The 12,567-nt window shown below is 44.8% G+C and overlaps 1 protein-coding gene across 1 annotated transcript in view; it reads left to right on the forward strand.

Moving 5' to 3' along the window:
- The window catches only part of DTX1 (deltex E3 ubiquitin ligase 1), a 55,571-nt gene extending 43,476 nt beyond the window's left edge, over positions 1–12,095 (forward strand). Inside the window, exons 3-9 of the mRNA XM_060249667.1 lie at positions 2,435–2,496; positions 4,235–4,396; positions 5,261–5,322; positions 6,685–6,843; positions 8,319–8,480; positions 9,382–9,471; positions 11,353–12,095. Of these exons, the coding sequence (XP_060105650.1) occupies positions 2,435–2,496; positions 4,235–4,396; positions 5,261–5,322; positions 6,685–6,843; positions 8,319–8,480; positions 9,382–9,471; positions 11,353–11,577 (922 nt within the window). The 3' untranslated portion in view covers positions 11,578–12,095. The remainder of the gene's footprint in view (positions 1–2,434; positions 2,497–4,234; positions 4,397–5,260; positions 5,323–6,684; positions 6,844–8,318; positions 8,481–9,381; positions 9,472–11,352) is intronic.
- Positions 12,096–12,567: the final 472 nt, after the last annotated feature.

Below are 12,567 nucleotides of genomic sequence, written 5' to 3' on the forward strand. Positions count from 1 at the left end.
ATGTCTTGCCCTATTTTCTTTCCCCTTTCTCTGTGCTTTCTCAGACCACCTTTGATCTGATTTGAGAAAGCACAGAGAAAACAACAAAGAACCACGGAAGGACAACAAAAGCAAAATGAGGGCATGAGGAAACTTGGAGAAAAAACACTGCAGGTCAGCACCAAACCAGTGGAAAGCCTCTGTGTGAAAAGACCCCTGGACTCCTCCGAAGTCTGTGTGATGACAGCTTTGTGACCATTGGCAGGCTAAGCCAGCCTCAGGCTAGAAGCTGTGGTGGAAGCTCAGATGCCTTGAGTTCCCCTCAGTCACAGGGTGCCAAACTACACCTTTAGGTATTTACTCAGCTTCTCTACAGCTATGCAACAGCTGTTGGGAATGGTTTTTAGTAAATAAAGGAGAGCCCATAGGGGTTCCATAGTCCACCACAGTGGGAATAAGAGCTACTGCGTCCCCACCACCCGAGCCATTTTCATGTGTGGAAACAGCCCTGCTAGGAAGCTATTTGGTGAAGTGGTTAAGTGCGTGGACTCTTATCTGGGAGAACTGGGGTTGATTCCCCACTCCTCCACTTGCAGCTGCTGGAATGGCCTTGGGTCAGCCACAGCTCTCACAGAGCAGAGCTGTCCTTGAAAGGGCAGCGTCTGGGAGAGCTCTCTCAGCCCCACCCACCTCACAGGGTGTCTGTTGTGGGGAATGGAGATAAAGGAGTTTGTAAGCCACTCTGAGACTGAGATTCAGAGTGAAGGGCGAAGTATAAATCCAATATCATCAGCTTCTTCTTCTTCTTCTCCCATTTTTGCTGCTCCACGTGGAGTATTCTGTGCACATGAAATTACAAAAATGGGGAAATAACTCCCTCCCCCACCAGTGCTATTTTGGCATAGGGAAATGATTTGGATGGAAGACAGGTACACTTCCTTCCTCCATGGTTGAGCCCATTTGGGCTCTCCTTCATTTTGAAAAAGCCATTCCCTGTAGTTCCTTTGTGGCTATGAGGAACATGAGTTGGATCTGGGTGACTCAGACCCAACTAATTAAAAACCCAAATATGTAGTTTGGCCCACAGACCAACCTAATCAAGTGAGGACCCACTAAGGATTTGCAGCTTCTCTTGAGTTCAGCATTCTGTGTGTGAATGTGTGTAGTTGGTTGTCTCTGAACTACTGGACATCCCATGATTCACTGGGAATTCACTGCCACAGGAGGTGGTGGCGGCCACAAGTATAGCCACCTTCAAGAAGCCACCTTCAAGTATAGCCACCTTCAAGAAGGGTTTAGATAAAAATATGGAGCACAGGTCCATCAGTGGCTATTAGCCACAGTGTATGTGTGTATATAAAATTTTTTGCCACTGTGTGACACAGAGTGTTGGACTTGATGGGCCGTTGGCCTGATCCAACTCTTATGTTCTTATGATTCTCAGGGAAAAGCTGCAGAACAACCTGAAAGCTGCTGGGATTCCACCCAGGAGCTATTGGCTTTTTAATTTGTTTTATCCAGCATTTCAACCTCAGTTAGCTCCTAAAGTGGTTCACAGGCATTTTTTAAAAAGTACAAATGACATTATAACTCAATCCAAATGTCTTTTGGAGACGGGACTCTCAGCTAGAGACGGATGCCCAGGAGTCTCTGGCTGCTTCCTGCTCTCCCTGAACGACCCCATCAGTGTCAGTTCCGATCCCTGTGGAGTCTATGACTTCACTCCTGGCAACTGGGCAGATTTTCTCTGACCATTTGTTTGGATTTAGCTCCTTCTTATTCATTTTGTGCATATATTGGGTTATCGTATTTGGATTACCTCTTCCCCCTTTGCTGATTTTAGGCACTACCAACTCAGTGTGAGCAGACGCACTTAGGTTTTTGTGTTTTTCTGCAAACCAAGGAATTACCCTAGCAGTATATTATACTGTATTTAAGAATGCCACATCCATATTGGTACTGTACCTTGCAGATTTTATGATCCCTACTGGAGGGCTACTCATCACTATTAGATATGTGATTTCCCAAGATTGTGCCCAACATCAACAAACCACTCTTTGATTAGGGTGTATCATGGTGTAATGTACTGAGTGACGAGACGTGTTGAAGGCAACATGCTTTATTAGCGAGTACATCACAAGGCAAGGAAACGCGGGCCGGGTCCTGATTATATACATACCCCGGAACAACCCTCAGTCTGGCCAGGTCCAATCCTGGCCAGTTAAACTTCCCGCCACAGATCTTGATTGGCGGAGCGTATTTGCAAGCTACATCCGGGGACCAGTGGACTTCCACTGGTCACCTCTGTAGCGTTCGCTGTGTTGTAACTTCAGGACTGAAATGCAAGACACAACACATGGCATCTGAATGCAGCCACAGTGTGAACTATGGGAACCTACACAAGATTTTTAAAATGTCTAATCTTAATTCAGGACCTTTTTCTTTTCTCTTGCAGGGTTCCTGCCCTCCCAGTCAAGAACTTGAATGGAACTGGTCCAGTCCACCCTGCCTTGGCAGGTACGGGTGACATAGCTGTTTTTTTTAATCAAATTTATTTTGATTTGTTGGCTGCCCTTCCCAAAGAACAGGGCTCAGAGTGGCTTACATCAAGCACACATTCAATGAGTAATAAATATTAAAACCACATTAAAACACTAAAAACATCAGTAATAGATTGATATAATATTCAGATGATGGGAAAATTGGATTAGAATTCAACTTGCTGAGATTGTGAGGTCTCTTGTTGGGCCAAAGTCTCCAGAACTGAGCACCACTTGAGCTAGAGTGGTCTACATTTCACTGTAGCTGTTGTGCTATGGGCCTTGCACTGTTATATCTGACAACCATGCTCCTTTATCAGTGTATGCAGCAAGTTCTCACAGCTTGGAAATCTGAGGAAGAAGACTTTGGACTGGGGCGATATAGTTGATGCCGGGGGTGGAATTCTAGCAGGAGCTCGTTTGCGTATTAGACCATACACCCCTGATGTAGCCAATCCTCCAAGAGCTTACAAAAAAGAGTCTTGATTGGCTACATCAGGGGTGTGTGGCCTAATATACAAAGGAGCTTCTCTAGAATTCCACCCCTGGTTGATGCTACAATGATGGACTCTAGATATTTGGAGATGGAAGAGCAGTGGGATGGGAAGATTATAGGCCTGGTTTGGTGTTGCCCAGTATGATCTGTGTTTTTCTGTAATATGACAAGGTAAAGGACATCACAATTCTCCATACTTAGTTGATGTTTTGGTCAGATCACCAAACCAGTGCTGGGCGAAGGAAAGGAAAGGTCCCCTGTGCGAGCACCAGTCATTTGCGACTCTGGGGTGACATCTCACCACGACGTTTTCATGGCAGACTTTTTTACGAGGTGGAGTGCTGGGGGAAGCTGATGTCAAAGAGGACATTGCTGTAGCTGGAGAGCTGCACTTCATGGTGAACAGACTGAGAATATGCTTGTCCTGATACTAGAGATGTATCTGGTCTTGCCTCTGAAGCAAGCCAGTCTTGGAGCTTCAAAATTAATTCTGTAAAAATGAACACATTTAATAATTCTTGAGTAGTTATTGGGCATAATCACAGCTGTGCCAGGAGGCAGCATTCTGCATTTAGTTCAAATTCTGGCAATTCAAATTCTGTCCAGTAAAATAACCTGGATTTTGTGACCAATTTATATTGTACAAATTAATTACATATTTCCCATTTACATAATCTGTTTTGCAAGGAATGGCCTGCTGAAATATCACTCCATGTGACCACTAGAAAATTTTATTCAGCCATCCATCTGGATTCTAATATATATATTTGTAAAAAAAAAATTGTGTGTGTCTGCATCTGGAAGTCATGTTCACCTGAGGTAACTGACCCCTACTGGGGGCCTGGAGGATATTCAGAGTGGTGACTGAATAAAGCCTGCCCCTGTTCTCCTGACTTAGTATTCCGAGGAGGTCTCCCATCCAAGTACTTGCCAGAACTGACCCTGCTTAGCTTCTGATAATCTGACGAGATCAGGCTTGCCTGGGCTATTCAGGTCAGGGTGTAGTAATTTGAGCAGTTGTTGCCTCTACTCTTTCAAATTTTTACATGCATATGGACTGGAAACTTGGCTTTTAAAAATGATATGGAAGCTAACATTCAAGAGCTGAATTCTGTAGTAACAAAATTCTGCATCTTTCCAGAGCTTGGCGCACAGCCTTATAACTTCCATGCCCCCCTTCCTTCTTGTTTCAATCGCTCTTCCTTTTCTCTGGCTCTAGGAATGACGGGAATCTTGATGTGCGCTGCAGGTCTGCCGGTTTGCCTCACTCGAGCACCAAAGCCCATCCTGCATCCACCACCTGTCAATAAGAGCGACATGAAGCCAGTGCCTGGTATCAACGGCATTTGTCGGAAGACCAAAAAGAAACATCTGAAGAAGAGTAAGAGGGATCTTTTGTCTGTGCTGATCTCTACCTACCTTGACTTTTAATAAAAATTCAGCTAAATGTGCTAGTCAGCATTCCTTTGGGTTATGTCTGCAGGCAAAAGAGATAATCTATATTTTTAGGAATACATAAAAATATACCTGGGATGGTCAGTATTCTTTTCTTGATCACATTTGAATAAGAAACAGCTGCCTATCAAAATAAACAGCACTGACCTTAACAGACCAGGAGCCTGATGCCGTTTAAAGACGCTTGATGTGTATTCAGTGTCTATAAATTCTAACTTCTGACCTCAAGGAGCAATTGCCTTGCCTTAGAATGTGGGGCAAGTCCTCATTCAAAGAATGGCACTTCCAGTTCTCTGAGGATTTTGCCAGGTTATTTTTTTCCTTAAACAGACACCTGTAATGCTGCAGTGAGGCCTTGTGCGCTGTGATCTAAATTGAGGAGGGATGGCCCACTTGTATGTTCTCAGGGGGTGATTGTATTCTGCAAATAGTGGCCTGGGGACCAGAAATGCATTTTCCCTGCCAAGGTGTAGCTGTCCTTGGATGCAATCTCTGAGGGAGAAAGGTGTATAGCAGTGGCTGAGAAAGAAAAAAATAGTTTGGGCTTTTGATTGAATCTGAGAGGAGGCACGTACAAGGCCTTCCCAGGAGGCAGGCACAAGGCCCTCCCAGCCTTCCCTCCTCTGTGCTGTGTAAAATGACAGGGTGTTCAAAATGTCTTAAAAGTTCATGTGTGTGGTGGAACCAAAATGGGATGAAGAACTGACATTGTCCTTTTTTTGTGTGTCAAAAATGAAAGGGGTCTGGGGAATGGCCATATCTAGTTACAAGCCTGTTCTGCCCTGTCTAGGCAAGAACCCTGAGGATGTAGTGAGACGTTACAGCCAGAAAGTGAAGAACCCCCCTGATGAGGTGAGTCTTTCTACACACAACCCTGTCCTGTACAAGGTGGGAAGTGTAGGATGAATGGGCAAGGGGAAAGGGACAGCTGGCTTAGGCTATGCTTGTGAAACCAAATCTCATACTTCTCCATCTACAAACAACAGTTAATTGTCATTACCCAATTACCACCCTCTCCTCAAAAAAGTAGAATTTTGAATTGGTGTGTTCTGTGACAATAAAAATAAACCCTGTTGGTAAAGATGGGGGGGGGGGGGGAGTTAGATCTGTTTAGAAACTGCATGCAACTGAAAATGTGTGATGAACAAGTCACATGTTATGGTTGCCATGGGGATATACAAAATGGCCTTATTGCTTACTAGGAGGAGGCCATTTTTGGTGGCATACTTGTTGTTGCTGCACTGTGTATTCCTGTCCTTAAAGACATTGCTTAAGAAGCTTAGTATGCCGCATGGGAAAAATAGATTCAGGTGGGTACCCAGGCTGGTCTGAAGAAGCAGAACAAAGTTTGAGTCCAGTGGCACCTTTAAGACCTAGAATAAAACTTTGCTGATCTTAAAGGTGCCACTGGATTTGAACTCTGTTCTACATGGGGAAAGTGTTCCACTGCTCACGACAGGTGGGAGATGGTATTACTGAATCCTCCTACAATAAATTTGCACATTAAAAAAATTAACTGTTCCAGAAAGACTAGGCAAAACCATTTCCCTGACATCTAAGGGGCAAACCATCTGAGACTTTATCCCTGTTCACATGATACAGGGAACACATATACATCCTGCCTGTATGGGCATAAATCTGATTGTAAGAAAGCACCAACATGCAGTCATTTTATGATTGAAACTGGGAGCTAATACCTGGATAAATTAAGGGTTTGACAGGGCATTTTTTGTAGCAGGAACTCCTTTGCATATTAGGCCATGCCTCCCTAATGTCGCCCGTCCTCCAAGAGCTTACTGGGCTCTTAGTACAGGTCCTACTATAAGCTCCAGGAGGATTGGCTACATCAGGGGTGTGTGGCCTAATATGTAAAGGAATTCCTGCTACAAAAAAAGCCCTGTTTGTATCACACATTCAGATCTGTATGTGTTGACTTTAACATGAGAATTATTCAGTGTACGTATGAAAATTATCAGGCATACATTGTGCACACGTTGGATGGGTGTTCACTGTTTCTTGTGAATACGGATTTTGGTGATATCAGTTCAAATCTCCTGACATGAATTTCTGCTATTTTTTAAAAAAGGCATGGGGACCATGTTGCTGGGATGCAGTGGGCTGACCTTCCACATCATTTCCATCATTACAAGTTTATTTTATTTGCTTTTATTTATTAAAGCATTTCTATCCTGCCATATTATCTCCCTACAACAGGACTGCACAATCTGTATGGAGAGGCTGGTGTCCTCATCGGGCTATGAGGGTATTCTGAGGCACAAAGGCATAAAACCAGAGCTAGTGGGGAAGTTGGGAAAATGTGGGCACATGTACCACCTCCTCTGTCTGGTTGCGATGTACAATAATGGGAATAAGGTAAGGAGGTCGGGGAACAGGGTGGGGAAAGAGGGTATGATTGATTTTCTCTCTGCCAGTCGAAATGCATATGTTGGGTTTTTTAGTCAGAACAGGGATACTTTTTAGTCAGAACAAGGATGAGAAGCTGTCTTATCCCAAGGTCAGACTAACCTCCTGAGTCATGTACTGGCAGGTAGTAATTCACCAAGGCTCAAAACAGAGAGGAGACAAAGATCATGCATATTCTATAAAATGTAAAAGGTCAGTTCGTGCAGCCTCAGGTTGCCTTGAGGCTGTGCAAGAGAGGGAGAGGGAAGTTAACCTTTCAGCTTCCACTCTGTTTTGCAGTTCAAAACCAGCTCACACTAAGCATTTTAAAGGAAAAGATTTTTTAAGGACATCACAACAAATGTGTTTAACGTACCAATAAGTAGGTCAAGGGAGCTGGTATTAGACTCTGCATCTGAATTGAGATTTAAGCATACATCCCTTCTCTTTATAGCTCTGAGGCAAATTGAGGTTGCACAATTCAGCAGTTGCATTTTGTAGTTGGACCAAAATGCAGGATCTGAGACAGACCAAAGTCTGTCTTGGGTCAGCCTCCTGCAAGCTATACCAGTACTGAGGATGGAACATGGGCTTTCTAGATGGAAGCCATATGCTCAGTCACCAAGCCTGCAGTTTTCAAACTGTGTTCCTAGAAAGCCTGGAGTTCCCTTTGAAGTTGTATCAGGCCTTTTATCAGTGAGAAGATAAATAGACCAGTTTTCCTGAAAGACAGCTTGACCAATGCTGATTATTATAGACTGTGCTGTGAAATGCCCAGTCAAAAAGAAGCGTTAGGTATGTCTACATGGATCAGCGATGAGATCCCCCACCCCACCCCCAGAACTAGCCTGGTGCTTCTTAGAACACAGTCCAGAATCTTCTGCAGTTCACAGGAGTTCCTTGGCTAAAGTTATTGCTGAAAGGGTTCTCTGAAAATCTGAGGCTTTTGCCAAAGGTAACGTATTCCATTGGTTTAGCTAGTGGTGGGAAGGTGTAGTCCATGTTCAGTTCTTTCATCAGTTCCGTAATCCCTCTTTTCTCTTTCTATGTGAAATGGGTAGGATGCTAGCTTCTTTTTAGAGAGCCAGTTTGGTGTAGTGGTTAAGTGTGCAGATTCTTATCTGGGAGAAACAGGTTTGATTCCCCGCTCCTCCACTTGCACCTGCTGGAATTGCCTGGGGTCAGCCATAACTCTGGCAGAGGTTGTCCTTGAAAGGGCAGCTGCTGTGAGAGCCCTCTCAACCCCACCCACCTCACAGGGTGTCTGTTGTGGGGGAGGAAGATAAAGGAGATTATGAGTCGCTCTGAGACTCTGAGATTCGAAGTGGAGGGTGGGATAAAAATCCAGTAACTTCTTTTACAGAAGCCTCTTGAAGTCCATGCCCAAAAAGTCCCCAGAGAATTAGCTTACCTCCTTCCCTGCATTTCTTCCTTTCTTTCAACAGGATGGCAGTCTGCAGTGCCCCACCTGCAAAGCCATCTATGGGGAGAAGACTGGGACTCAGCCACCTGGGAAAATGGAATTCCATATTATCCCACATTCACTCCCTGGCTACCTGGACTGTAAATCCATCCGCATTGTGTATGACGTTCCTGCAGGGATCCAGGTGAGAGAGGAAAAGCAGTGAAGTAGAGGAAGGAACAGCAATGTTGGGACGGGGGTTGCCTATGAAGCTGCATTTTCAGTTCTGTTTTGGGGGGTGCCAGCACCCTGTGAAGGACAGTAGCCTGGTTCAGATGTCACAGCCAGGCTGTAGTTTGGCCTCTGGGGCTGTGTGCTGGCATGCCTCTGGGAGGCACAAAGCTCCCATTGCACATCTGATACGAAGCCCTTCTGTCACCTAGCAACAAACCCTTGTATAATGTGTAGCAGTGCAGCAGAAGCTGGGACAGGCTCTTCTCTGTTGACCTGAGCAGTCAAGCCACTGGGTCCTTATCTTGCTGATCAGTCAAGCTGGGTCAATACTCACCTGCATACTATATTAGTTTGCTTTGCTTCATCTTTGCTTCCCACCACTTCCTTTGCTTCCCACCGCTTCCCACTCTGTTCCTTAGCCCTTACTGTCTAGACTGGCTCTTCTTCCTGCCTTGTTAGATCCCACCAGAGATGGGTGCATGGTTGGATTCTTTGGCAGGGTGAGGAAATTTGCCTTCCCAAACCTTCTCATAAACTCTGTATGCAGCTCTGGCTACTCCTTTCACCAGATTTCAGACCCTGTAAATTTTGCACAAGGTCTGCTTTAACACCCCCAACAAGGAAGTTCCTGGGCTTGGAGGTCAGAAGGAAAAAAAGAAGTAGGACAGTTTGTGGGTTTTGTGTGGCTTGCAGAATGTGGGAAAAAGGAGAGGGCAGTTGCTTCTATAGCCTAATTAACTGCTTCATTGTGGATTTGAAAGGTATAACATTAATCTCTGGGTGGGGACTCAAAATCTGTGTGTCAGTGGATGGGGGTTCCTTACAACCCCTGTTGGTGAAGCACCTAATTCACTGGGCTCTCTTGTAACCAGGGTCCAGAGCATCCCAATCCTGGGAAGAAGTTCACAGCACGAGGCTTTCCACGGCACTGTTACCTTCCTGACAACGAGAAAGGCAGAAAGGTAGGTGGTCACCTCTCCTGTCCTTTCATCCCCTGCAATTTTAGTTTGCCTTGCAGGAGAATGTTTCCAGACTTCCTCTGAAAATCCTACTTAGCCTCATAATGGATTTCAGAGAGTTTGCTGTATGTTTTCAAGCATATGTCCAAACCCTAAAAAGAATAGAAACTTAACGACCAATTTCGCACTCAGTTTACCCCGCTGTCACATTCCTCTTCTCCGCACAGCGTCCTTTGGATTCCCCACTATCTGTTATGGAGCTGTAGGAAACATCGTGGTTTTCATGGGGCAAATAGAAACTGGTTTTTAGCGGTTTTCGTTTGCCACACAAAACCCGCAACGTTTGATGCAGCTCCGGAGCAGATAGTGGGAAATCCGAAGGATGCTGCGCGGAGAAGAGGAACGTGACAGCGGGGTAAGCTGAGTGTGAAATCGGTCACCATCTTTTTTTAAAAGACAGTTAGTATAATCCCAAACAGAGTTGCACCCTTCAAAGGCTATTGGCTTCAGTGGTCTTAGAAGGCTGTAACTCTGTTAAGGATTGCACTGTTAAGAGACCAGGATGCTTGATATGGGATTCTGCACCTACTTGATGTGATCTGGGAAGCACAGAATGCACATGCAGTTGTAGTTGGGGTTCCATCAGAATAGAAGTGAAATGGCTGGAGGAAGGGGTGACAATCTGTCTCTGTTTAAGCTTGCCACAGTTCATTTGACTCTCCCAGGCAGAAGTCTGGCAATGTTACTTGGATTTCATAGCAAGTCTTTTTGGTACCCAAGACTTTTTGGTATCCAAGACACAAAATCTCAGTGGCATTCAGCTTCTAATCCAATTCCCCTTTAAACCAGAGATACCTATGCAGGTAGATGGGAGGCATGGGTCAATGATAGAGCATCTGTTTTGAGTGCAGAAGGTCCCAAGCTCACTCTCCAGAATCTCCACTGAAAAATATCTAGGTACTAGATGATGTGAAGGACCTCTCTGACCCCAGAGAGCCACTGCCAGTCAGAGTTGGCAACATTGGCCTTGATCAACCGATGGTCTGACTCCGTATAAGGCAGCTTCCTGTGTATGTACCACCTATTAACAAGTTTTTATTTGAATAGGTTGTTGTAGATTTTCCGGGCTGTGTGGCCATGGTCTTGTCATTGTGAGACCTGACATTTTACCAGCAGCTGTGACTGGCATTCTCAAAGGTGTAACCCAGAAAACTGGAGTTCTCTCTGGGTCAAATTGAGAAGTAGTTGGTAGGCAGGTAATTTATAAATTACCTGGAAAATCCACAACCACTTATTCAAATTATAAATTTATAAATTACCTGCCGATCAACTTCTTCTCAAAGATATCCAAAGAAGACAGTCTGCCAGAAGGATCTAAATCTTTCTTCTTTCTACATAAACCAACATCCATTTGATCTGTAATGTAAAAGCTTCAGTTCAGTGACCTTTGCACCATTCACAAAAGCCTTGCTAAGGGATAAATGAATGCTGTACTTGTTCATTACCAACTTTTTTTTCTCCTAAAGAAGACTTGCAGCAGCTTGGCTTGCAAAAAATATTTTTAAAACATGCAAATTCTAAAAATACAGCCTATAATCATAATTGCAAATTATTTAGCATAGGAGGAATCAGACTTGATCAAACCTTTGGATAGCATTCAGATTTCCAGCAATTATCAGTTTATTTGCCATATCTTGGGAAATGTGTCATAATTTTAAATCAGAATATTAAACAAGAATTGAGCAGACCAACAATACCTCATGAAACGTCTGGCAAAATTCATCCATCAGCAGAGGCACAGAATAAAGGCTGCCTGGTGAATCAGTATGCCTCTGTTTCAGAGGGTTTTTTTTTTAAAAAAAAAAATTCCTGTCTCTTGCCCAGGTCCTGAAACTCTTGATAGTTGCATGGGAACGCCGACTCATCTTTACCATTGGGACGTCCAACACGACTGGCGAATCTGACACGGTGGTGTGGAACGAGATCCACCACAAGACCGAGTTTGGCTCCAACCTTACTGGCCATGGGTACCCTGACCCCAACTACCTGGACAATGTCCTGGCTGAACTGACGGCCCAAGGGGTTTCAGAAGCCAACCTGAAGGACTGAGGAAGCATCTTGGCCCGCTCCTTTCCTCTCTCACCCTTTGCCATCTGCTGTGTGGAAGCGTGAACACTGCCTGCGTCTGTCTGCCTGTATATGTGTGTCTGTCTCTCTGCCTTTCCACCAGCACTTGGAATAGATCCCCTTCACTTCTCACGTTGCTTCCGCTGCCTTGACTTCAGACGATCTCCGCACAGCAACACCAGGCTCAGTAGCCACAGGAGACCGTGAGAATCCACCTCTCCTCCTGAATCAGAGTTGCCATTCTTATAGGTTTTCCCACTGAAGGGACAGTAAAGGGAGACCACAGGAAACTGCGCAAGTGAGCAACCAATGCAAATGCTCAGCTGTTTCGTTTTTTATATATATCCTTGGCAATCTGCAATATTCCTTCTGCCCTAACTGTAATATAGCACATTAATGTGCACACAGATGCTCTATATTACATATATTCAGTTCTTGTACAGGATATCCTATGTAATAGAAGAGATGTATGAAACCAGTCATGTGGCTGTCGGTGTACCGGCCCTCACTGTCTCCCCCTATGCTCTTCCCGTGCTCGTTCCTCTTGGCTCCTCATGTCTTCGTGTGAGGCCATTGTCACTTTGCAGGGAAGCAATAGGAAGGCATTCTGGTTTGGGAGATGAGAAAGAGGTGCAATGGGTGAAACCAGATGTCACATTTTAACAGCAGGTTCTTCACCCATGATTTGATCCCAGCTTTGCAGTATGCCTTACACACTTACATACCAGCAAGTCGAACACTGGCTCAGCTATCAGTGTTGCCTCTCCCTTCATGCTTCAGGTGGACTGTCTGACTTTTGTAAAATTAGATTTTAGAGTGGCATATATCTGTGTGTGGGGTCCTTCCTGTGCCCTAGACTATCTCCCCAGGGCCTCAGCAGGAAGGAAGGAAGAGGGTTCCTGTGTCTCCCAGCTCTTCTTCCTCCCCCTTCTCTCTCCTGGAGAACACATTAATTCTCCTCAGTGGTCTCTC

Source organism: Heteronotia binoei, chromosome 11, assembly GCF_032191835.1.
Source record: "Heteronotia binoei isolate CCM8104 ecotype False Entrance Well chromosome 11, APGP_CSIRO_Hbin_v1, whole genome shotgun sequence".
NCBI classification, from domain to species: Eukaryota; Metazoa; Chordata; class Lepidosauria; order Squamata; family Gekkonidae; genus Heteronotia; species Heteronotia binoei.